This window comes from Cynocephalus volans, chromosome 2 (genome assembly GCF_027409185.1).
Source record: "Cynocephalus volans isolate mCynVol1 chromosome 2, mCynVol1.pri, whole genome shotgun sequence".
Classification (NCBI taxonomy): domain Eukaryota; kingdom Metazoa; phylum Chordata; class Mammalia; order Dermoptera; family Cynocephalidae; genus Cynocephalus; species Cynocephalus volans.
Genome location: NC_084461.1, coordinates 117,321,081 through 117,348,201, shown reverse-complemented (window position 1 = coordinate 117,348,201; position 27,121 = coordinate 117,321,081). Strand labels below are relative to the sequence as shown.

The window sequence follows — 27,121 nt, the reverse complement described above, 5'->3', positions numbered from 1 at the left end:
TGTTCTCTCCCTCTGCAAGTCCAAATATTCTCTTCTTAATTCAATGTTGGTACTTTAAAGTTTCCTTTTAAATGATCCATTTCATTGAGATTTTCTTATTTATTACCCATAATTGAATATAGTGTTCTCTCATGTTTTTCCTCTGTGTGTTCTTTCTCTATTTTTTTCATTGATCAAACTTGCCAGAGATGTGGCTATTTTAATGGTTTTTACAAACAGCCAGCTCTTAGATTTATTTATCAGTTCTATTATTTTTCGGCTTTCTGGTTGATTCATTTATTTCTGCTTCTATCTCTATTACTTCTTCTCCCACTTTCTTCAGGTTTACTTTGCGGTTGCCAGGCAGGCTTGTGTAAAATAGATGGGTGTCTAGCAAGAGGCCAAGTTTATTAACCGCCAGGTCCTGGCTACCCATTCCAGAACTCTGGTTGCTCCACCGTCTTCTCCAGCTGCCTTCCAGCCCCGTGCTTCTGGGCCCCCACACTCTACCTCTGTGCTCTTGAATTATAACCTCCTGACCAAAATTCTATTCGACTATCTATTCAACTTGAACTCCATTCCTCCCTCTACCAAAGGCAGGGTGTTGGGAAGTTTCTTTCTTTCCTCTTTGAACAAAGGGAGATCAGAGGAGAGATATGCATTTATGTTCTAAAAGGTCCTCTGTGTGTCTCAGCCAGGGCCCATTTACTCCTGCAACCCCAGTGGCCTGATCTGTCATGAAGCCTTTCTGCCACACCCTAGGACTCTCCCCCAGAACTTCCAGCAAAGAGAAACTGAAGAAATGACTCCAATTGTATTGTTCATGGGGCTCTACAGTTTGGCATAGGGTGCTCTGAGCTCATGCTATCAAAACAGCTCTGGCCCACCAGAGGGGTGGGATCACATCCTTTGCTGGTTGCACCAGAGTCAACCAAGGAAAGACTTGAAAGTCAGACTAAGTTGATCAAATTGTTAGCAGCACCCTGAGGAGTTCTGACAGGAGTTTCAGAGCCCATTTCTCACAATGAAGGGCTGGAGTTCTTCTTTTGTCCTCTGCCCACCCACACACAGATCACTAGGATTCTCCCACCTTGCTCAGGTCCCGGGGTCGACACCCTTGCCTCCTTCTATGTAAGTGTGTATGTAATGTGTTCTACACTCTGGTCGCGAGGAAAATCATCTCCCTTCTAAAGTACTGGCTGCATTCTTTTATTAGACAATAAAAGCTTCCAGATAACTTTAGGAAAATGTAGTTCTCCACTTCAGGAAGAGTCCATCTGCCCCTTTCCAAAAATGTATGATATTGCTGTTTGGTTTAGTTTAGTATGTTTACAGTAAGCTTCTGTAAAACTTTTTCTGAAGTATTTACAGATGGTCCCTGACTGTACAATGGTTTGAAAGCGGTTCAAATTTTGCATTTTGATCTTTCCCCAGGCTAATGATATGCAGGACAATACGCTTCTTGTGATGCTGAGCAGCGGCAGCAAGCCATTCTGTTTTTCACTTCCAGTACAGTACTCAATCAATTACATGAGATAGTCAACATTTTATTATAAAATAGGCTTTGTGTTAAATGACTTTGCCTAACTGTAAGTGTTCTGAGCACCTTTAAGGTAGGCTAGGCTAAGCTGTGATGTTTGGTAGGTTAGGTGTATTAAATGCATTTTCGACTTAAACTATATTTTCAACTTATGATAGGTTTATCGGGAGGAACGTTATCCTATCGTAAGTCAAGGAGCATCTGTTGAGTAAAATGTATTGATAAGTAAGAGCCCTTAATTTCATTGAAAGGGGTGCTTATTTTACTTTCTGGGCCCAGAGCTAGGGGTAGGAGGGAAGATCCTCTAGACAGTCTTTTCTTCTTCCATGTACCTCCCCCAGCCAGCCTGTGTAAGAAGGGCCAGAGCTCTGCAGAGGGGGCCAGAGCCTTGCCCAGCATGCTCATCTGGTGAGCGGGCCGGGTTACACCCCCAGCCCACACCTGATTTCCAGGACCCATAGCTGAGTCACTCCAGAGCCAAGGAGGGCACCCCTGGTCTTTCCTCCATGTCCCAGGAGTTGGGAAGTGGAGAAATAAAAGTGACCCACTGGAAAACCAGTGGACTTCTCCAGAACAGTGATGTAATTAGTAGGCCTGCCAATCAGAGCCCATAAGTGCTTTGTGAAGCATTTCCTGCGAGAAAGTAAGTCCCTATGCAGTGGCTTTGTGATAACAGAAACAATATATCTGCATTTTATTCATTCAGAAATAAGTTTCGGTGGCTGTTGCTCTTTCCATGTAGCAGCTGAACACATTAAAATTTAGATGTCCTTCTGATCATATTTAGAATAACGATGACAGCCCTGAGTTACAGGGTACAAAGTTTGACCTGTTTATCACCTGCAACCCATTTTACAGCCCTTTCTTTTAGAGCTTCAGTTGCTGAACAGGATCATGGTAAGCCAGTTGAGAAGAGGACTCCAGAATCATCTCTGGGGTTCACCCCTCTGGAGCAGGGTCTCAGAGTTGGGCCTTCTCTTACCAGCCCTGACTCTTGCCCACAGTGCCACCAGTCATCCGCGTCCATCCGGAGACCCAGGCACAGGAGCCTGGGGTGGCGGCCAGCCTGAGGTGCCACGCAGAGGGCATTCCCATGCCCCGAATCACTTGGCTGAAAAACGGCATGGATGTCTCAACCCAGATGTCTAAACAGCTCTCCCTTTTGGGTAAGAACTGCCCTGTGTCTATGTGATATTCCCATCCAGTTCAAGCTGATACTCACCCCAGAAATGGAAATGAGAGGTGTAATTCACTTAGGAGTGAACAGATGTCTCACCAAATTTTCTGACACTTGGGTGCACACTGGTCTTGCAGACTTTCTGAGAGTAATAATAAGAAGCTGTCATGTGGGTTCAGATCACCCTCAGTTAATTTCAGCTGTGCCAACCCTTCCTAAGCATATTATCAGGGATTCGGGCTTCCTCAGCCCTGCTCAGGGGCTGTGTTTTTAACCCCAACACTCTCAATAGCCCCAGGAAGGGACTAGGGAGAAAATGAGGGGACATTTCCAGCTAAGCAGGCCACTCTGAGCACTGTCTTTTCTGCAGCCAATGGGAGTGAACTCCACATCAGCAGTGTTCGGTATGAAGATACAGGGGCGTACACCTGCATTGCCAAAAATGAAGTGGGCGTGGATGAAGACATCTCCTCACTCTTCGTTGAAGACTCAGCTAGAAAGACCCGTGAGTCCAGGCTTGGCGTTAAGCTCCTTTCTGAGCTGGTTGGGGGGTGTTGAGTGGCAAGGGAGGGCACCAGTTGACCAGGGCCACAGCCACCTGTCATGAGCCCCAGAAGACAGGGTAAACCTTCTGTGCATAAAGCTGGGATCAGAGAGTGCCAGAGGTGAGCAGATCTTCCCTGGAAACAGACAGGGAAATTCTGGACAGCAGACAGAACTCAGGAGCACAAGGAAGCTCAAATATCCCAGCCCCAGTTCTGCAGCCTACTTGCTATGTGCCTGGAACCCCTGCCCACCATCCCCAAAATCCTCTATAGTAGGCACCTGGTACTGCCATCCCACAGTGACCTAGGAACTGGCCTGTGCATACATGCACACCATTGGGAGTGCAGTGGCCTTTACTCCAGGGATCACAACCCACCTGGTGTGCTAAGTGTGCTCTCCCCATAGCCACTGCTCCCCAAGGGGCCTGCAGGTGTGACTTCATGGCCATGGGTGTTGATCACAACCAAATACTCCAAGCTAAGTTGTCATCACCAAAGGAGACAGTCAGAAGTATTTCACATGATCTTCCTAGGAGAATCCTACTTGAAAATCAGTTCTCCTGGAAGTTATCCAGGAAATCTGGGAGAGATGATGTTCACTCTTTATCATCGACAGAATGTGGGGAACCCCATTAGCTTCTGTGATCCTGGGACCTGATTTCAAAAATTCATTTAGAAAAAAGAAAAAAAAGAAAAAAAATTCATTTAGAAATCAATAGGGCCCTGAGATATGGAAGTATTTGCTCATGTCCAGAGGTCCCCCCAGGTACTCTGCTGGATCAGTGAATGGTGCAGATTCTATCAGATGGACTAGGTGCCAGTATGTTCACAAATGAAGTCGCTACAGTGAAGATCTGACATTGCTTCCCTCTTTTTTCCCTCCTTCAATCACCTTACTGCTCTCTTAATTCTCGACTGCTGCAGTTGCAAACATTCTGTGGCGAGAGGAAGGTACCAAGCTTCATTATTGTGTGTCATGCCTGTTGTCACGTGTGTTTGTGGTCCATGTGGGCCATCTTTCCATGAGATGCCATCAGCTTTTGCAGACACCAAGCAGTCCCTACAAGCAGGGCCCACATGCCAAAATGGATGGGAAGGGGGAGGTCAATGTCAAACTCAAGTGCAGTACACACTGAATCAAATTAAAAATCTATTAGTGTCTTTAATGGCAAACTTAAAAATGCAAAGTTTCCATTTAGAGCCACTTGTAGATTCCGCTGAAGCAGACCACTTGGCAAGCATTCCCAGTCAGATCTGGGCCTTGTACTCTTTTCCAGTAGCTGATATTGGTGTTGGGTTTAGCACTTTGCTTATCTTGTTCTGTTTTAAAAAGATCCAGAAAAAGATGTAGATCTCTATTGTAGCAGCTGTAACTTAGGTATGCTTGGATTGAGGAAATGCTGAAGAAAAAAGGCTACTATGATTTCTGTAAATGTATGTTTTTAAATGTGTACATTTTTAAAAATACACTTAATCAAATAAATCTTTAGATATTTACCATATTTCATATGGTAGAGCCATATGAAATTCCATTTTTGCACATCAGAAATGGTCTAATATTGACAATTTCATGTGGTTCAAAAATTAGACTCATGTGGGAGCTGGATCGTGGAGCTGAGTCACTGCTTGGGGTGTGTGTGCAAGCCAGGTCCCAGTCCCCATTCTGTGGCCCCTCCACCAGATCCAAGTGGTCCAAATCCCCGAGGTCACTTATTCCCCAGCTCCATGGGCAAACAGAGCATGAGAAGGAGAAGAATGCATGACATCATTGCCAGGTCAGGCACAAAATCTCCCTCTTTAAAAACCAAGGTATTTCCTGTCTCATTTGTCCTCAAGAACCTCGCACAGTGTTACCTACAGCCTAGCACTTGCATGCATACACATACGCAGAACAATTGCCTAAATATCGGGCACCAAAACTGACAAAACAAGTCAGTCAGCCTGGGAGCAAAATAAAGGCAGAGCCCAGAAAATGAGGAATTGCTGCCAATAGGAGCAGCCCCTGATCACAGCCACTCACGCTCTTGCTGCTGCCTGCACCTGGCAGCCAGGCCACATTGTGCACAGAACTTTGCTCTGCATCTTTAAGAGGTGGTGTTTGGCTAAAGGGAGGTTACTGCAAAGGAACTCAAGTTTCAAAAGTGGAGATCTGCAAAGACTGCAAGAGGCCCCCCATGGGGTGTGCTGTAGTGACCTGAACGCCCACTTAAGACCCATAGCTGCCTTGGGGCATAGGACTGGTAGGTGCTGCGCTCACATCGAATGATTGGGCAGCAAACAAATTCAATCATGCTGGGCCGCCAGATGCTTGTGCCCTTCACTGCTAAAACTCAATTCTGGAGAGAGGGAATACAGGAACCAAGTGAAGAGCAGGCCTCAGGGCACACTCCAGTGTCAATAGAAGAAGTGAGATGATGAAAGCAGACAGAAGCAGGAAGCTCCTCCAGGCCCCCTTAGCAGAAGCTAAATTCAGGCAGAACCTTCCAGGGGCTGGATCATGAGATCAATTATTCTTTGAATGATATTTGTTGAGCCTCACATTCCAGTGCCAACTGTGAGCGAGGCATTGTGCTCAGCCTGACGTGTAGCTACAGCTACACACCCCATGTGGACTCCATGAAGCTTTCAACCTTATGTTGATTCTTCCAGCTCCGATTTTCCAAGAAGCCCGGGGGGGCTGTTCCCGGGGTCTGTGGTTTAGCAGGGACTTAGAACCCCCTCTGGCCCCTAGGTTTGAGTGGAAGCAGTTTGCCAGGTGAGAGTGCACAGAAGAGAAGTTTCTGCTGTGGGAGAGAGATAGACACGGTCAGAGCAAATGCGTACTGGCTCCAAACACCCAGACACCGTGGAGCTGACACAGCAAGTGGCGAGCTTCATCTGGTTCTCAAGGGACAGGCTGCCCCTCACCCCATCGGGAGCTGTGGGAGCTACACTGGGTACTCACAGGCGTTAGCAGCTTCTGAGAGGTTGGGTGCCAGCTGCTCCTGCAGTGGCAGGAGCCCCCTGCCTGGAGCCCCTGTGGGCACAGCGCTGGAGACAGTGGAGGTTATATCACAGAGGCAGGACCTCCTTCATACCGGGGCCCACTGGTACTAATGCCTCCCACTGGCCAACAGCCCAAGGCCCAGAAAACTGCCTGCAGAGTCATTGGAAGGAAGTGAAACGGTGATTCCTATTTCCCTGTTTTATCATTTTCTAACTCACTAAAAACTTACCCAGATAGTCCATTAAACCAGTATGCCAGTTTTCTCAGCATTCTAGGAGAGAGAGTTTTCAGTATATTTAATTTTCTTGTAATTTATAGAAATCTTAATGTTCTAGCTTTAAAAGAAATGAAGAGAAGGAAGGAGAGGGGAGAGAGAAAGAAAGAAGGAGGGGGAGAGGGGAGAAGCGGAGGGAGGGGGAACTACCTTTGTGCTATATTTCCCTTTCATGGAGTGATGGAGTGAGGCACAGAGGCCAGGAGGCAGGGCTCAGGGTCTAACCCAGCTCTGGCACAGACAGGTAGCCTCAGCCATGCCCCTTCCCCTCCTTGGACCTCAGTTTCCTTGTCTTTAAAACAAGGAGGCTAAACGAGCCACCCCTTCTCTGAGTGCCTAAGTAGGTCTTCCTCCAGGTGGGCATGATCTGTTGGGTGTGGGCTCTGTTGCCTGGCATGGGCTGCCACAGAGTAACTAGTGGGGCAGAAAGGGGAGCAAGCTCTCTGGAAGGAGGGAATGGCGTGCAGACAGGCCAGGACTAAGTCTGGGCAAAGGAGGACCAGTCACAGCATTCTTAGGACCCCTCATTCCAAGGAGTGATGCTGTACATAAATGTGTTTAAAAAATAAAAGCCTTTGTTTTTTTGGCATCATCTGATCCATTCTGATTTGCCTCTCAGAGAAGAGTCCTGAGCTGAAGATATATAATCAACAGTGAACAACCAGGGCACGTTTTTCCTTTTAGAACAGGAAAGGTGAAATGTATGTCAAAGCCAAGACTGTCTTTTATTTGAAAATGTGTGGGTGGCCAACCTAGATGACTTCAGGCAGCTGTGTGTTTGGGAGGACAGCCTGGGGACTGCAGAGCCCAAGATGTGCATTATTGATTCACAGGCTTTGGGGCATTTTCTCCACCCGTCAGGCAAAGGGCTATGAGCTGGCTGCTCACCTTCTCACCCAGGATTTGCATTTTGTGCCTGCACCAGATGCATCCAAACTGCTGGCTGTTGTGTGCTCAGTGTTACATGTGACCCTGCCTGGGGGCTGATTGCAGGGAGGGTGTGACCGATCCGTGTTTGCTCCTCTCAGGCCTCAGTGTGGGAAACATGTTCTACGTCTTCTCCGACAATGGCATCATTGTCATTCACCCCGTGGACTGTGAGATCCAGCGGCACCTCAAACCCACTGAGAAGATTTTCATGAGCTATGTAAGTTTCTGTGCCTGGGGCAGCTTCTACATCACAGAGACAAAATCCTAAAAGTCAGTCTTCAACCTGGTGTGCCCTTTGATTTCTTAAATTCCATTTGCTAAATGAGCTGTGGTTCCAAGGGTAAGGGAGGAACAGAGGCTGAGAGTTTAAACTCTCATTCCTCCATCCAGCAGCCACTTCTATACACTGAGCCCTAGGTGAAGCCAGGGGCTACAGATGGTCCTGGCCTCCAGAAGTTCACAATCGAATGATGGAGACAGCAATGTGAACAGATACCTGCCAAACAGGGGTTCCCTCAGTGGCTGTTGAGGGAACCCCTCAACAGGGGTTCCAAACAGGGGTTCAAAACTGCTGGCTGTTGTGTGCTCAGTATTGCATGTGACCCTGCCTGGGGGCTGAATGCTGAGGGAACCAGGGGAGACAGCATGAAAACATGTAAGTGCCCACCCAGAGTGTCAGAGGAGCTGTGAACAAAGTATGAGGCCAGGTAGACAGTGACATTGTAACATGCTGAGGCGGCAGACCCAGGAGAGCCCCTCAAGACCCAGCTGTCATGAGGCCTCCCTCAGGGCTGTGCCTCCCACAGTAGGCCTCTGTCCCTCTGGTGTATTTCCCACGAGGCCTTGTGGGATACCCTAAGCTTCTTGAGGATAGGACAATGGCATTGAATCCAAAAGGGTCATCTAAAATCCCCAGATGGCCTCCCTTGAAGATACGCATAGTGTGTCCTCAATCGTGTGCAATAAATGAACTGGTGAGTAGTGATGGGCTTGGAGCCATGGAGGAAGTGGGCTTGGCCAAGCAAGTCCCTCAAACAAGTTTGCTGCATTGCTGTTCTGGCTTTTGGTGTATCTCAGGCTGTTGCATTTCTCACATTTGTCACTTGGGAACAGCTGTTTTCCAGGATATTTCATTTGAATTAATTATTTTTTAGAAGTGTTACCTCCAATGAATTTTCCTTCCGTGTAACAACCATGAAACCAATTAGAAAAAGTGGTCCTAGTTAATTTCTAGCAATTGGGTTTAAATAATTGCACTCCATCATATTAGCACTAATTTCTCATATATTTACAATAACCTAACCTGTAGCTTGGAGGAAATCTCTCAAATCCTAACCAGGACTCAATTTTCCTGGATAAGAAGCTAGAACAAGACACAGTGAGAGAGTCCTGAAAGTGTGTCAGGCAACACAAGACCAGGGTGAGCTGTGGAACAACCCCACATAAGTTTTTGCATCTAGAAAATGCCCAGACACCTCACAGGAAGTTACAATGGGTAGGAGGTCAGTGTGTCTTCTCTCAGGCCTCTGTGCTGGACTGGACGTCCCCAGGGTCCAGCAGGAAGCAGTGCGATGCAGTAGATCAGGGCACAGGCTTCGGTGTCCGCAGACCTGGGTTCAACTCCCACCTCTGTCACTCAGTAGGCTAAGTGGCTTTAGAAAAGTTACTTGACCCCTCTAAGCCTCAGTTTTCTCATATGAAAATGGGGGGGGGTATTGTGAGGATTAAATATGATAATGGAGAGGGGCAAGGGTAGAAGGAGAGAGACAAGTTTCAGAGCTATTGTAGTCATCCGGGAGAGCAACAGGGGTAGAGATGGAAAGTAGATAAACTCAGAGATTTAAGTAGGTTCGGGAATCCTTGGTGACTTATTAGTGGTGAGCTGGATGGGAGAAGGAAGAATCAAAGGTGGTGTTCATGCTCTGGACCTAGCTGACTGGATGGTGATGGGGACTTAGAAGGAGGAGCAGGTGTGGAGGAGAAGAGCGGTTCAGGTGTGGATGGCTGAGCACGATGCAGCCGTGAGAGAACCAAGGAGGAGCTGGAAAAGGTTCTGACCTAAAGACATAGATCTGGGCGCCATCAGCATATGAGTGTTGGCTAAAGCCAAGGGGAGAGACAGGGTGTGTGCAAGTGATTTTAGATGGGCATCTAGAACAGAGCCCTAGGTCATCAACAGTTCAGGGACAGGCAGACTAAGAGGAACCACAAAGAAGATTGAAACAGAGTTGTTCAGTCATGAGGAAAAAACCATGATAATATGCATTATGGAAGACAGGGAAATGGAGGTCCCCCTTTTCACTCATTTACTCATTCAACAAACATATTTTAAGCACCAGCTCTGTGCCAGGCACTGTACTAGGTGCTAAGAATATAGCAGTGAGCAAAAGAGCCTGCTCTCAGGGAACTTACAACATAGGAAAGGAAGAAAGACCATGCATAGGTAGGCAAACAAACGTGCAAGGTGGTAAATGAGAGATGGAGTGAGGTGAAAGAGGAAGGAGTGCTAGGGTGCTAACCTAGATGCGGTCTGAGAAGGCCTCTCAGTAGGATGACACCTAAGCAGAGACCTGAAGAAAACAAGGGAATAAACCATATAAATATTTGGGGAAGAGCATTCCGGCAACAGGAACAGCCAATGCGAAGGCCCTGGTGCAGGCGGCGTGACTGAAGAACAGCTAGCCTTGTGCATGGTGTGGGGTGTGTAAGAGAAAAGCAGGGGCCAGAAGGTGGAGGGCCTGTGGGCTTCGGGAAAGACTCTGGTTTTATTCTGAGCAGGAAAGAATGTTCTCAATAGGGAGGGGCAAGAAAAGAATCACATGATCTGACTTCCACTTTACAATGATCCCTGCGATTGCCGTGTCAAGAATGGGTTGGGGAAGGCTGGGGTGGAATCGAAGAGCACAATCTGGATGCTATGGCAGCTGCATGTGTGACGGGTAACGTGGCTTGAGCCAGGGTGAAAGTGCAGAAGCAGTAAGAAAGAATCTAATTCTGGATATATTTTGGAAGTAAAACGGAAATGATTTGTGATGCATTGGATGGGGACTGAGGGTAGGGGGAGAAACAGAGGAGTCAAGCATGACTTCTACATTTATGGTCTAAAGGAGTAAAACGGAGCTGCCAGTTTTCAAGTGGAATGAGCAGGATTGGGAGGTAAAATTAAGAGCTGGTTTTGGAGATGTAAGTTTGACATGCACATTAAACAGCCAGGTAGGGCTAGGCAGTTGGCTGTTTAAGTCTGGGATTGGGGGAAGAGTCCCGAGCTAAAGATATAAACTTGTGAGTTGCAAGCATATGGACTGTTTATAAAACCACAGGTTTCAATGAGATTAACAAGAGAGTGGATTTTAGAGAAGGAAAGAAATCGAGGAGTGAACCCTGGGCTCCCCAACATATAGAGATCAGCAAACTGAGCAGAATCCACCAACAAAGAGGCATCAGCCACTGAGGCAGGATGGAGGGAGGGGAACCAAGAAATAGTCAACACCATCAGATGATGGCCCGGGTTCAAATAAAATGATGACGGAGGTTTAATTTCATATGAACTTTGGAGGGAACCGTGTCAGCTGTGTGGTGAGGACTAAGGCCAGAGGGTTAAGGAGTGTGCAAGACGTGAGGAAATGGAGGAGCAGTGCAGGCAGCTCTCTCAGAAGCTGGTCAAATGGCAGGGACGAGGAGAGGAGGAGGTCGCACAGAGAGTGGAAGACTGGACCTGGAAGCTGCTGACCAAGAGGACGCAAAGGGTGTTATATCCTCAGGGGGCAGTTGGTGATGTGGGAGGGTTTGTGTGCCACGTTCTGTGGATCCCAAGAATTCTGAGAGAGGGAGGAAAGGGACACAGGAGGGTCTGGGAGAGGGAATCCAGAGATGTTGGGAGGAAACGGGATTAAGGAGATATATGGCAGCCTGTCTCTTTTATAGGAAGAAATCTGTCCTCAAGGGGGAGGAGATGCCACTCAGCCATGCCAGTGGGCATCCGCAGTCAACGTCAGGAACCGGTACATCTACGTGGCCCAGCCAGCACTGAGCAGAGTCCTTGTGGTCGACGTTCAAGCCCAGAAAGTCCTACAGGTACACTTCTTTAAAGGAGTGAGGAAGATTTCACATTCTGGGGTGCGGCCTGCAGATTCTCTGTTGCTTTCTGCACACTCCCCAGCTCCTGTGAGAGGTGGTCAGACTGGAGGGAAAAGAAAAGGTTCATGTGCAGTTACTCATTGCATATTTATGGTCTCCTATGTGCCAAGCACTGTTCTAGGTGTGTGGGAACAGCCATGAATAGACACTGAAGTCCCTAGAACTTATGTTCTAGTTGAGCAGACAGACCATACATAAATCAGAATTTTAGGGAGCTGTAATTAGTAAAGGCTGTGAAAAATCAGGTTACATGTGACAGAAGAACTGTAAGACTATTTTAAATGGGACCTCTCCCTGGAGATGAAGAGAATCTGAGATCTAAAAGCCAAGCGAGACCCAGACTCTGGAGCAGGGGAAGAGTGGGATGGAATGAAGTCAGGGGTAAACAAAGCCTAGCTCATGCAGGGCCTCGGTGGCCAGTGGGGACCTAGAATAAAATTCAAAGTAAGGAAACTTCAGTGGGAAAGCCACTGAAGGGTTTTGATCAAGGGAGTGACACAATCTGATTGACATTTTTAAAGAGTCACCCTGGCTACTGTGTTAAGAACAGACAGGAAGGTAGAGCAGAGATGTGGTGTGACGTCATGCAGGCGAGAGTTGACGATGGCAATGGAGGTGGTAAGAAATCATCAGTGTTGATATATGTTAAACGTGGAGCCTCAGAGATTGACAGATTGAATGTGAGGTTTGAGAGAAAAAGGAATCAAGTTGTTTGTTTTTTAACTTAAGCAACTGTAGAATGGTGATGTTATATACGATGTGTAATAGGCTGAGTAATAGCTCCCAAAATATTCATATCCTAATCCCTGGAATGTCACCTCATATGGCAAAAGGGAACCTGTGAATGTCACCTCATATGGCAAAAGAGACTTTGCAGCCATGATTAAATTCAGGATTTTTTTTTTTTTTTTTAAAGATGATCGGTAAGAGGATCTTAATCCTTGACTTGGTGTTGTCAGCACCACACTCTCCCAAGTGAGCTAACCGGCCATCCCTATATGGGGATCCGAACCCATGGCCTTGGTGTTATCCACACCACACTCTCCCACGTGAGCCATGGGCTGGCCCTTAAATTCAGGATTTTTAAATGGGGAAATGATCCTGGATTATCTGGGTGGGCCCTAAATACAATCACGGGTATCCTTATAAGTGGGATACAATGAGAAATTTGACTACATAGATGAAGGAGGCAATGTGAGGACTGAAGCAGGATGCTATGCTGCTGGCTTTGAAGACTGGAGGGAGGGGCCAGGAGCCAAGGCATGCAATGAATGCAGCTCTGGCGGCTGGGAAAGCAAGGAAACATTCTCTCCTAGAACCTCTAGAAGGAGCATAGCCCTGCCAATATAATTGGTTTCAGCCCAGTGAAATTGATTTTGGCTTTCTTATCCTTAGAACTGTAAGAGAATATATTTGTGTTGTTTTAAGCCACCAAATCCATGCTAATTTGTTATTGCAGCAACATGAAACTAATACACTATGCTAGAAGAGACTTTGGGCAAGTCATAGAGCAGATAGAGGAGGCAGCAATTAAGTTTGAAATGCTATTAGATGTGTAAGTAGAGATGTTAAGTAAGCAGTTTGATAAACAGGTTTAGAGTCCTAAGCAAGAGATATTAATTTGGGTATCATCACCATGCAAACTATATTAAATCCAGAGAACTGAATGAAACCACCAAGGTTAGTATAAATGGAGAAGAGGTCAAAGTTGGAGGCCTAAAACACTCCAACATTTATAGATCAGCAAGGACAGAAGCCAGCAAAGGGGACCAAGGAATGTCCTAGAAGACAAGAAGAAAATCAAAAGCAGCTGGTATTCTAGAAGCCAAGAGAAGAGAGTGTTTTGAGAGAGAGTTAGTGGTCAGTGGTGTCACATGCTGCTGAGAGCATCTGTACTTTACAAAGACTGAGAACTGACCGCTGGATATGGTACCACAGAGTTCTGGATCACCTGGGCAGGAACAGGGAGATGATAATGGTGGGACACAAGCCTGCTGGTGTGGATTCAAGTTAGACTGTAGGTGAAGAAGTGGAGATGGTGAATATAAACAACCATAGAGAAGGATGTTGCTGTAAAGGTGAGTAAAAGTAGACAAATAAATAGATATCTGGAAGGGAATGCCAAAAGAACTTTTTAGAGCAGGTGACATTACAGCATTTGTACGCTGATAGGAATTACTGCTCCCACAACTCTTCTCTTTCTCTTCTGCATCACCAAAGTACGCGAGAGTCCGTGGCTGGAATCCAAGGGGACACTAGCCTTACATAAAAGTACTTTTCTTTTTCATTATAACAGGAGAAAATGGAAAGTATTCAGGCACAGGTGCGAATAGGTGATACAATAAATGGTTAGATGAACTTCTCTTCTGGTTGCTTTTATTTTCTCAGTAAAATAAGAAGGAAGGCTATTGCAAATGCTGGAGGTTTGAGGAGAGAGGTGAAAGTTGAACCAGAGATTGAATTGACCAGGCAAATGTGACAGGGTTGCTAAGCAATAGTGAGGACCCACTTCAGGACTGTGGATGTAAATTTAAAGTGAGGCCAGTAAGCAGAGTGTGTCTCTTTTTCCAGCAATACTCGGCTGCCCCAGTGCAGGCTCACTGAATGAAGGAGGTTGGATATAACCAGGCTTGTGGTTTCTCCTGGCAAATATGACAGGAGATTGTCTAACTATCTTTTTTTTATTGATTCCCCTGATGGAAGAGCAAACTCTAAATAATTTCAATCCTTCAAAATTTACTGAAGCTTGTTTTAAGATTGAGCTTATTATCAAGTTTGGTAAATGTTCCATGTGCACTTAAAAGAATGTGTATTCTGATATTGTTAGATACAGTATTCTGTATATATGTCAGTTATGTCTAGTTGGTTTATTGTATTCATATCCATCCTTAGTGATTTTTCGTCTGCGTAGTCTATCAGCTGCTGAGAGGTGTGTTAAAGTCTTCCACTATGACTGCAGATTTATTTATTTCTCAAAGTTCCATCTACTTTTGCTTTGAAATTGTAATATCTTCCTGGGAGAAAGACTCCTTTATTCATACAAAATATCCTTCTTTATCTCTGGTAATGCTGCTTGCCTGAAAGTCTATTTTTATCTAATACTAGTATAGATAAATCAGATTTATTTTGATTAGTGTTCTCATGGTATAATTTTTTGCCATCCTTTTACTTTCAACCTTTCTATGTCATTATATTTGATTTTTTTTTTTTTTTTTTTGGACACAACAAAAGTTTATTTCTTGCCCACGTAAAGTTTAAGGTAGATATTTTTAGTAGGATGGCACTTCAGGGCATCTCCCTGGTGACTCAGGGATCCAGGCTCTGTTGTGCCCTAGGGCATTCTTGGTGTCCACCAGATCCTCTGCATCGGGCTGGCCAATCAGTGAAGAGAGAGTCTGTGAAGGGTTATGCTGCAGATCTTCGAGGCCAGGTGTGGAAGTGGCATACTTCATCCTAGCTGGAGCTAACACTATGCTTGCAAGAGCTGCTTGTTAAATTTTCAGGCATTTTTCAAGCTTATTGTTAAACACAGACATTCTTAAAAATTAAATTATATAAATATACAATGAAATGAAAGAAAATAAAATGAAAAATGAAGGTAATAATTATTCAAGCATCATTACTTCCTATTTTACTGCATTTTACTATTATCTATGCTTGAGATTATTTGTCTCTTGTATCCATAAGTGGGAAGTACTATATATGGTGGCTATGGTGCATCTCTTCCTGACCCCATGTTTGGTGGCATCATGTCGGTACATGGAAATGAACCATAGTGGAGGTATTTACACCATGGAAATTGACAAACATTACAAATTAGGGCTTGATTTATTGTTTTGCTGGTTTTCTAGAAAATTTTAAAGATTATAAAGTATTAATAATCCAGATTAATCAAAATCAAGATATAGCTATAGCCATTACATTGTGAACAGCACAAAATATTGAGAAAATATTCTTCCAGCATTTAAAAACTGTTAACTGAGTCAGCAAAGAAGTTGCCCACATTACTGATGAACAAGTAAATTCTGACATGTCTTCATTGTTTTGCTTACTTATTAATGTAAAAGAAAATATTAACCAATATTCATGTTGGAACTACACTCATTCATCAATTGCAGCCATAGGTTGGCTATGATGTAGGTGGTAAAAATCAATGAGCACAATCTGAAAGAATCAATCTGCTATATGGAAATTACAATAAAGAGCATTGTAAATTTTTTTTCTTAAAAATATAATTCTGATAGAAGCAGGACTCCAAAATACAGAGAGTAGGATTTCATTTATGTAAAGTTCAAAAACAGACATGTTTAAACTAACATATATTGTTTAGGGATAGACCCTCAGGTGATAAAAGTATAAAGAAAAAGAAGTGGCTTCCAAAAAGTCAAACTAATAGTTTATCCTAAAATTAAGAAAAAGGGGTATGATTAGCAAAATAAACAGGAGTTGGTAGGAGAGTTCTGGGATGCTGGCAATGTTCTATTTCTCAGCTGGCAGTCACTGGTCACTGGGGTTTTTGCATTTATGGTGATTCGTTACTCTGTGCAAGTGTTTTATGTAAGTTTCTATGTATTCTATTACATAAGGCAAGAGGTTTTAAATAATAATTTTTAAAATAATCCATAAAGAGTTAACTTGCATAATCATAATAGAAAATACCACAAATTGTTTGAAAATGTTCCTATAACCTAGTGCTGTCAATATACTTTTTTTTTTTTTTTTTTTTTTTGCTTAGAGGAAGATTTATACTTGCAAACACCTATATTAAAAATAAGAAAAATCTCAAATCAGTTATGTAAACTTCTACCTTAAGAAAATAGAAAAAGAAGAGCACACTAAACCAAAAGCAAATATAAATAGGAAATAACAAAGATTACTTTACAACAGAAATAGATGAAATAGGGAATTAAAAAACAATGGAGAAAACCAACAAAACCAAAACTTGATTCTTAAAAAGATCAACAAAATTTGCAAACTTTTATCTAGACTGACCAGGAGAAAAAGAAGAACAAAACTACTAAAATCAGAAATAAAGCAGAGGCATTGTTTCATTATCATTATTGTTTTTTGTGATTTAGTTTCTTTCTCTTTCTTGTTTACGTTTTTGTTCTACCAGTGGGTTTTGTTCTTTCTTATGTATTAATGGTAGTGATTATTGTTTTTCAGATTCCAGATGCAGGATTTCCTTGAGGATTTCTTATAGGGCTGGTCTTATAGGCAGGTGGTGTTGAACTCCTACAGTTTTTGTTTGTCTGGAAAATACACTATTTTTCCCTCATTTCTGAAAGATAGCCTGGTTGGCTATAGTATAGTTGGCTGGCTTTTAGTATTTTGAATATATCATCCCATTTTCTTCTGATCTGTAGTGTTTCTGTTGAGAAGTCTGCTGTTAGTCTGATAGGGGCTCCCTAATGGGTGACTTTATGCTTTTCTCTTGCTTCTTTTAAGATTCTCTCTTTGTCTTTGAGCTTTGCCAGTTTGACTAAAGTATGTCTTAGAGAGGATCTTTTTGGGTTGAATCTGTTTGAGGATCTTTGAGCCTCCTGGATCTAAAGGTCCGTGTCTCTCTCTATACCTGGGAAGTTTTCTGTTATTATTTCATTGAATAGGTTTTTCCATGCCTTTTCCTTTTTCTTCTCCTTCTGGAACACCCATGATCTGAAGGTTTGTGTGCTTAAGGTTGTCTTCTAGCTCTCTTAGATTTTCTTCATTTTTTTAAATTCTTTTTTTCCTTTTTTTTTTTTTTTTTTTTTTGGTCTGCCTGGATTATTTCAAAAAGACTATCTTCAAGATCAGAAATTCTTTTTTCTGCTTGTTCTAGCCTGCTGCTTAAGCTATCAGTTCTATTTTTTATTTTATTGAGTGAATCTTTCAGTTCCATGAATTCTGCTACATTCTTTTTTAAGGTATTAAACTCTTTGTAAATTTCCCCCTTTGTATCCTGGATTTTTTTTCTCATTTCATTATGTTGTCTAAGTGAGTCTTCTCATATCTCATAGAGTTTCCTTAAGATTGCTGCTCAGAATTCCTTTTCAGTCATTTCAAGGGTTTCCTGCTCTATGGGGTCTGGTATTTGAGAATTACTGTATTCTTTTGGTGATGTCATATTTTCTTAGGTTTTTGTATTTCTAGTATCTCTACATCGGTGTCTGCTCAGCTAGGAGAAAAACTGCTTCTTCTATTACTCTGGAGTGGGCTTTGAGGAGAGAGATGTCCTCTTCTTTTTCCAATCTCCACTTATAACTCTCCTTATGTCAATGTAGTCAAGTGTCTGGCAGGCCATCTGCACAGTGGCTGTGACTACTGCTGTGTCCTCAAGCTGCTTTTGCAGCAGCTGTGGCTGTATTAGTGGCTGTAGTAGGCCACCTGCACAGAAGTGTGCTCTCTTGCCTGCTTCTGGGCCTATGTCATTATATTTAAAGTGCTCTTTTATAAAGGCACATGTAGTTGGAGTTGGGGTTTTATCTAATTTAATAATCATAGTCTTTTACTCAGAGTATTTGATCCATTTATATTTAATGTAATTAATTATAGAGTTGAGTTACATCTGTTGTCTTACTGTTTTTTTATTTGACCTATCTTTTTATGTTGGGTTTTTTTCCTCCTTTTTTCTTTCTTCTGAATTTATGAAACATTTTTGTTCTATTTTTCCTTCTATTAGCTTGCTGAAGATGCACTCTTTTATATTGTTGTTGTTGTTATTAACACTGTAGAGATTACAACATGCATCCTTGCATCAATATACTATAATACAAATTGTTACTTCACTTCCCTAAAAATGCTAGAAACCTAGAACACTTTAACTCCTTTAACCTCCTCCTGCCTTTTACATTATTGTGGCAATGAATTTAACTCTAGATGTAATTTAACCCCACAGGACATGATTATTATTATTTTGTATAGTCAATAGGAATTTATATTCACCCACATATTTACCCTTTTCATTGCTCTTTATTCCTTAAGTTCATAATTCTATCTGAGATCATATTTTAATAGTTTTTTTAGTGTAGATCTGCTTATCACAGTTTTTGTTTGCTTGAAAACATTTTTTTTTCTTATTTTTAAAGGATATTTTCACTGGGTATAGAACTCTAGATTGGCAATTATTTTCTTTCAACATCTTAAGATGTCATTCTATTATCTTCTGTCATTTTTATGGATGGGCTATTAGTATTATTGTTGCTGTTTTGAAGGTAATGTATCTTTTTTTCTCTCTTCTCTTTGGTCTTTAGCAGTTTAAGTATGACATGCCTGGGTATGGTGTTCTTTGTATTTATTCTGATTTGGGGTTTGCAGAAATTATTGAATATGTATATTATCTTTCATCAGATTGGAAAATCCTCAGCCATTATTTCTTCAAATATTCTGCTGCCTCATTCTCTCTCTCTCTCTTACCTCTTCTTCAGGAACTCTTTTTTTAAAAGTTAGAACTTCCATTGTGTCCCACATATCTATTTCTGCTTCAGTTTGGATATGTTCTATCAACCTGTTTTTCAGTTTGCTAACCCTGTCTTCTGCTATGTCAAATACAGGCTTAACAAAACCTACTAATTTAGTTCTTATTTCAGGTATTGCATTTTCACTTTTAAAATTTCTACTTAATTGGGGGGTCTAGCCAGTTAACTCACTCAGTAGAGTGTGGTGCTGATAACACCAGAGTCAAAGGTTTGGATCACTGTACCATCCAGCCACAAAAAAAAAAATTCTACTCAATTCCCCTTTTTATATATAAATTCTTAATAATTAAATTCCTAATTATTTTTTTATGGCTCACTATATGGTCTATTTCATGTTGTTTTCAGTCATATCATCTTTCTCTTTGATTGCCTAGTAACTTTTTAATGTAAAACATTTTATATAAAAAATTAGAGACTTTAGATGGCTATCATCCACCAGAGAGGGTTTACCCTCTCCTCTGCTAGGCAGAGAGAGTAGAGAACTAATCACTTTAGTCTAATCAGGAACTAAGTTGAATCAAAGCTGACTTGAAGCTTCTGTAAGGCTCACTCTGCCCCTGATTCACCTCTAATCTTAGGGCCTATTCACTGGGATCTCTTTTCTGCCATACCCTTTGCTCCTCCACATGTTGAAACTATGGAAATTCTGTTTTGAATTTAGGAGGTTTTTGGTTTAGCTCTTCGGCTTCCTGCTCCATACCATCTCAGAATGAGAACATGAAATCCAATAGGAGGAGGTTAAGCAGAAAAGAAAGAGATTGCTCCACTCTGAACTTCAGGGAAGCTTGGCTATGAAGAGGGCAGACAAATGAGGTAGTTGGAGGAGAATGTGTAGTCAGTAGGGGGGGTTGAGAGAGAGAGCCAGAAACTTGTCAGGATGGTATCATTACTGATATGTTAGGAAGTTTGGGGTAGAGAAAAATAGTGTCAGGTGCTAAAGCCTTTGGTAAATAAATGAACGGAAGTGGCCAAGAAGCCAGCAGGTGACAGGAACAAGGAGGGGCAGCTGGCAGCTAGACAGAACCTGGGGTATGTGACGTCTAGGAAAATAGAAACAGCCTCTACATGAGGCCTCAGAGGACAAGAGTCTTCTTTTTTTTTTTCTTTTTGTGACCAGTAAGGGGATCATAACCCTTGGCTTGGTGTCGCCCACACCGCGCTCAGCCAGTGAGCACACTGGCCATCCCTATATAGGATCCGAACCCGCGGCAGGAGTGCCACTGCGCTCCCAGTGCCGCACTCTCCCAAGTGAGCCACAGGGTCAGCCCAGAGGACAAGAGTTTTTAATTAGAGCAAGAAAGTAAAGGGAGATGTCAAAGATGGTGATGACTAGAGAAGAAATCTACTTCAGCAGAGAGCAGGAGTGGGCAGAATCTAGAGTCCATTCTGTATGTGTTAGGTTGAGATCACCAACAGGTGAGCGAATTCTACAGTCATCAAAGTATAGAGGGTTACTAGAAACATGGTATTGGATGAGCTTGTCCAGTGAAAGGATGTAGAAAGAGAGAAGCGGTTCCAAGATGAAGGCCTGGGACATGCCAACATTTAGAAGTCAGGATGAAGAAGGGAAGCCAGGAAGTTGGAGGCCAAATGAAGAATGTGTTTCTGGAAGAGAATAGTTAACCATGTGGAATCTTGTTGAAATGTCAAGTAAGAGAAGTATCACAAAGTGATCAAGACAGAAACTTGGTGGGAATGTTAAGGAGAGGTGGACACAAGGACACTAGACAGTTCTTTAGAGAAAGTTTGACCAGTGGATCCTTTCCCACAGATCAGAAAGGCTAGAATATGGTTAATTGAAATTGAAATTTCAGAAATTATATTGACAGGTTATATACATCATGGTGGCTGAGGTGGGGAGGAGGAAAAGATAATTGGAACAAAAATGAAACTGAGAAAGCAGGGCTTTGGACGAATCATCCACATGGGTTTGAAGGCACCAAAACTGGTAACAAAGTCAGTGGTAGAGAAGTGACGGTGAGCCATGTGTCAACATCTTTAGTGAACAAAAGAAGTAACTTAGGACATTGGCCAATGACAAGAAGAAGAGCAGGGGGCCCTAGCCTAGTAGTATGGACATTTCAGAACAGAGTTTTTGAACTTATAAAACTATACTATAAGAAGAAGAAACAGGCTTCATTTGACAGGGCCACAAGAGAAGCTACATCCTCAGGACATAGCAGAGTTTCAGCTACTACAGTTCAAAAAGAGTCTGTCTTATGCTATCGTCTGAATCCCTGAGGCTCCAGTTGAAGGATGTACAGGACAGAGGCTCAGAGTAGAATAAAGAGAGAGAAAGGTGATAACAGATGATCTCAAAGCTCACCTTAGATAACCCGGGGGAAGGGCCAACTCACAAGAATCCAGGCACAGAGCAGCCTGGGGAAGGATGTTGAAGGTCCAAGAGACCCACAGTGCTGCCAGAGGAGTGAAGGAACCCTGGAGCTGGTTCCTAAGTAGAAAACTTAAAGCCTCTGTGTTCTGGCTTTTGCCACGTTGGTCTAGGTCCCTTTAAGTAAAACGTGCAAGAAATGTTGTTTTTAAAAAGGAGAACGTTATTGACCACCAATTTTATGCCTCTGAGAACAAAGCCAGAGAGCCGCTTCTGCCCTGGGTTCCCAAAAAGGATCATTGGCAAGGCCCGTAGGCTAGCTCTCCCCTCACCCAAGAGTGATGTCCATGCACACAAAGCCTCAAAATGACCAAGTCAGCTTCCACAACAGTGATGACCAACTTGTCACTATTTTTTTTCAAGTCCATAGGTGTGGACCCTCTGCCAGCCAAGCTGTCCTATGACAAGTCGCATGACCAAGTGTGGGTCCTGAGCTGGGGGGATGTGCACAAATCCCAACCAAGCCTCCAGGTATGTTGAGCACATGGAGGCTGATAGCCACTCCACAGAAAGAAGACTCTCTCCCTATAAAATAAATTTCTCTAGGTGGCTCATCACATTTATCCAAATTATGTCCATTAAGGTTCAAAGATAGAGTAGGAAACAGCTTCAGGCCAACGCTCCCCTAAGGCAATTAACAGAGTATCTTCAGCCAGGCCTGTTGTTAAAGACAGTGATACTGGCAATGGATAGGATTCTGATGTTGTGACAACCAGAATGTGGTGCCCAGTCTCCAACCAGCCCCACCCCATAATACCTGACTCTCCTGAGCCAGTAGCTTCTGTGGCGAAACAGAATGAGGCCTTGAGGTCCAGGCAGTTAGAAGGGAGACAGACAGGGCTTTCTTCACCTTGGGCAGGGCAGGCTGGAGAATATTGTCAAAGCTGGCCAATAAAGCAGCAGCAACAGCAGCAGCAATGATGCCGTAAGCAAAAGCACAGTTACTAAGTGCTCACAGTGTGCCAGGGTACAGGAAAGTTAAATTATGTGCCTACAGCCCAGTCCAGGCAATGTGGCTCTGGAGCCCACAGATTCAGCCACTGGGCTGCACTTCCTCCTGGAAAGAGCTAAGGCTCTGGAGATCCGTGTGATTTCTTCCTCCATCAGCCAGGGAATGTCAACAGCAACCCTGCATGGAGTATGCCTGTCCCAGCCTTTCTCATCAGGGAGACACAAGAGGATTAAGCATTACAAAAAGTAATTGAATGCCTCTTTTCCCAATTCTCTCAAAGAGGTACATAGAACTATTCTAGATGCACAGAAGAGAAGTTAATTCATTACATACAATGGATGCCTTGGACGTTATGGTTTAATTCTCTCTCAGAACCCTAGCTGAGAAGGGCTACAAATGGAGCCAAGACCACCCTATTCCCAAGACTGGTAAGAAACCAGGAGGACCAAGGTCTGGGGAAGCTTCCTCCTGGGGACTGACTACCTACCTACCCCTGCACTGCCGGACCAGGGAGAAGACTGCATTTCACTTCCCATAAACTGAGACTGTTGTTACTCAAGGGACACCACCAACCAGTCTTGGGCACAGTAAGCTGACAAAAATAATAACAACCCATCAGAGAGCCTAGGAGTCATAATAAAGGTCACTCAGAACAGAGTACCAGCCCAGAGACGTAGAGCTGCCAGGAAGACCAATAGACAATACTAAGAAAGCACTTAAGGAAATTCAAAGGGAAGGGCCACCAGAAAAAGATCTTGGGGTGGGGCGGGGGCTAAAAATGAATGAAAATGATTCCCAGTTTAAAACTGCAGTAAACAAGGTGAAAATAGTAGCCTGAAAGATAAAGAACAAGAAAATCTCTCTCAAATCACAGAGCAAACATATGAAGAGATTGAGACCCGAAGTGGGAACAACAGAAGTTTAGAAAGAAAAGGTAACAGTTGGAAAGGAGTCAAACGTTCAATAAGTTTGGAATAAATTTTTCACGTTGAGGAAACTTAATCGTGTCAATTGAAAGGGATCTACACATTTCAGGCTAGATTGATGAGAAATGACACATATCTGCCCTTATTGATAAAATTCTGGAATTTCAAGAATAAAGGGAAAATCTTACAAGTTTTAGGACAGAAAAAAGAAGTTGCCTATACATGAAAAACCGATCAGATTGTCATTGGACTTCTCACCTGCAATAGCAGCTGGAAGACCATGGACTCGCATCTACATGCTACCCAGATAAAAGGGCTGAAAGCCCAAGAGTCCTCTTTCCAGCCAAGACATCACTTACCTGTCAGGACAAAAGATGTAAGGGTATGCAAGAACTCAGGCAGCAAACACTCGTGCCCCATCTGAGGAAAAATACTAGACAAACACAAGATGAACCCGATCAGAGACACCGAGATGGAGAAAGAGGGAGAGGAGATGTGGTAAGTAATGAATCAAGAGAGGAAGATCTAAAATTAAAAGTAAAATGAATGAAAAGAGACTATCTGGAAATTTACAATAAGTGCTAAGTAAGGATATTTCAATTAGGAGAGACACACTAAAAAACATTCTGATACTAAGCTGTAACTAAAGATAAATCATTTCAGCAAAAATAAAAGCAGGGAGTGAAGGCAGAAGGAAGGAGTAAAAATACTCAAAAATCTCACTTTACTGGGATAAGAGAGGATGTTGTTTGAAATTAGTTGAGAAGTGAGTATCTCATTACTCCAAATGTGACAAACTGAATTCTCCTATCAAAAGCAGAGATGATTAGATTGAGCTTAAAAAAAAAAAGGAAACAAAAGTAGCACCAACTTTATAAGAAACACACATAAAACAAAGTAATAATAAAAGATTAATTTAAATGGGTGAGACTAATGATAGGTAAACAAAAAGATATATATGACTGGTAATATTAATATTAGTCAAGGTACAACTTAAGTTAAAATCAGTAAACATCCCATTGAGAGACATTATGTGATGATGAACAGCCAATATACATCAAACAACATAACTGATCCATAAAACAAGAGTGACTGAAAATACAAGAACTTGATTTAAAATGTACTTAAATTGTACACACGAAGGACACAAAATAATGACAGGAAAACAGAATAATACAAAGAACACAGTTTAATAAATATATAGAAAAACTTTCATCTGTCAAACAGAATTTTTTTTCATATGTCTACAAATATAAAAGTGTGTCACTAATTACAAAAAAAAAAATTAAAATTTTTGTAAATTTTACAAAAATTATCCAATAATGAAGAAAACATTCCCAGATAGCTATTGGATCAAAGAGGAAATTAAAAGGGAAATTATAAATTGTCTCAAATGCAATGAAAAAGAGACTATTTTACATCAAAACCTATGGGACACAGAGAAATCCATACCTAAGGAAGATTTGTAGCTTATTGAGTTCAGAAATTAGAAAAAGAACAGAGTGACTAACAAAAAGGAATTAATAAAGACAAACTAATAGAAAGCAAAGCAAAAAAAGAATACATAGAAAAATGGATTAATTCCTCACAATCCAGATAACAAAAAAAGAGAACAAAAATAGACAAAATGAGAAAGAGAATCCCACTGCAGGTACAGAAGGGTGAAAAGAATCAGGAAATACGACTATACTGTTGCAACTCTGGGGCGGCAAATTTTTTTTAAAGTTGGGGGGAAACTTGAAATAGAGCAATTACCATAGAAGATTTTTTTAAAAAAGATCTTTCGTAGAAAAATGTACAACTGAGTTTTATCGAGTGATCAAAATATAGATAATTCAAACATTATTTGAACTATCCTAGGCCATAGAGAAAAATATAGCTGCTTAGTTTGTTTAAAGAGCTAGTATAATTATAAAAACTGATTATGAATACAGAAGCAAAATTCTAAACATATTATTAGAAATAGAGTCCGGCAGTGCATCTAAATGCTCAAGCAGAGAACACATGCCCAGGATGCAATGATGGTTCACTCTCAGGAAACCAGGCAACATTATTCATAACACCAACAAATTAACAGAGAAAATATGTAGAATGTTTTCAGTAAATGTTGAAAAGGCATTTAATTAAATACAGCAGATATTCTTAACAAAAAGCCTAAAAATAGAAGGAAATTCCTTAAATATAATAAAGACTATTTCCCCAAAACCAATAGCAAATCTTTGCCTAAATGACAAAACACTAAGAGCATTTTAACGTGATGAGAAATTGGACCATGATGCCCATAATCACCATAATTGGAAAGTCTAGGAAATGCATTATCACACATACACAGTGAAATAATTTGAATAAACCTACCTTCATCACTGTGGGCTAGGGTTAAGGAAACCAGTACAGTACTTGCAAAAGCTGCTTCTGGAAGAGTCAACTGGCATAGACTTTCTGGTGAGCAATTGGAAATGTGGACCAAAAGCCTCAAAAGAGTAATTTTTGATCCAGCAACTTGACTTCTCAGAATTTTTCCGAAGTCCATAATCATGGATGTGGACAAAGATTCATCTGCAACATTGTGTGTTATTGAATTATTTATATTTGCAAAACATTAAAAATAATATCCTATACGGAAAATGTGGTACATCTACACAATGGAATACTACTCAGCTACAAAAACGAATGAAATACTGCCATTTGCAACAACATGGATGGACCTTGAGAGAATTATATTAAGTGAAACAAGTCAGGCACAGAAAGAGAAATACCACATGTTCTCACTTATTGGTGTGAGCTAAAAGTTAATATATAATTCACACACACACACACACACACACAAAAAAAAAAAAAACCGGGGGGGGGGGAGAAGATGTAACAACCACAATTACTTGAAGTTGATACGACAAGCAAACAGAAAGGACATTGTTGGGGGGGACGGAGGAGAGGGAGGAGGGAGGGAGGTTTTGGTAAGAGGCAACAATAATCAGCCACAATGTATATCGACAAAATAAAATTTAAAAAATAAATAAATAAAAAATAATATCCTAATATTTCTAAATGTGCAACACTAGGGGATTTGTTAAACAACCTTTGCTGTGATGACATGAAGGTATTTCTATAAATGAGGCTCATTCCACTAAGGCCCTCCCCCAGCAACTAGTTTTTGAACATTTAGCATCTTCCTGAATTCTGCCCGGTACTGTCTTGCTCACTCTTTCCCAGACCCAGCTTTTAACTGTTGCTCAGCCTGTCCAACTGGATACCTTGTTGCCCTCCCCTCCAGTGTCACCTCTCAGCTGGCTTTGTCCACCCCTCTGAGGGAGATGCCCAGCCTTCCTATCCCCACCCTGACAACTGACTGACATATCCTGCTATTCAGCTATAGCTGTGCACCTCCTGAACCAAGCCCATAAAGCCTACAAATTCAGGGGGCCTGATGGTTACCTCTGGGGCACTTATGGACCCAGCTATGTGCTAGGACACAAGAAAAGGCCAAGAAGGAACTCGTGACTCAGAAAGGCGAGGCTGACAAGCCCACATCAATTCAATGGCCCATGATGCTACATTTGATGAAGTAACCCCTGAATACAGGGTGTCAGAGTGGTGAAGCGTGCATGACACTGACCGATGACAGCCTGTAATTTTCCATCTCTACTGTAAGCTAAAATGACAGGCCTGATATCAAGCAATGATTGCATGGCTTCTTGGAATTCTTTAGCATTTTCTCTCAGACTCTCTAAGATCTAGCTTCCTAATGTGGATATTTTCTTAATGCTTAGTTCTATGAGTTTTTTCCCTATGGACTTGCCATAGAAATATCATTTGGCCATCTTAAGAA

The 27,121-nt window shown here is 42.3% G+C and overlaps 1 protein-coding gene across 1 annotated transcript in view; it reads left to right on the top strand.

Annotated features, from left to right (window-relative positions):
* Window positions 1–27,121, top strand: part of FSTL4 (follistatin like 4) — a 390,948-nt gene that overhangs the window by 359,315 nt on the left and 4,512 nt on the right. The window contains exons 8-13 of the mRNA XM_063087969.1: window positions 2,524–2,685; window positions 3,067–3,201; window positions 4,166–4,192; window positions 7,530–7,648; window positions 11,356–11,505; window positions 21,781–21,888. Of these exons, the coding sequence (XP_062944039.1) occupies window positions 2,524–2,685; window positions 3,067–3,201; window positions 4,166–4,192; window positions 7,530–7,648; window positions 11,356–11,505; window positions 21,781–21,888 (701 nt within the window). The remainder of the gene's footprint in view (window positions 1–2,523; window positions 2,686–3,066; window positions 3,202–4,165; window positions 4,193–7,529; window positions 7,649–11,355; window positions 11,506–21,780; window positions 21,889–27,121) is intronic.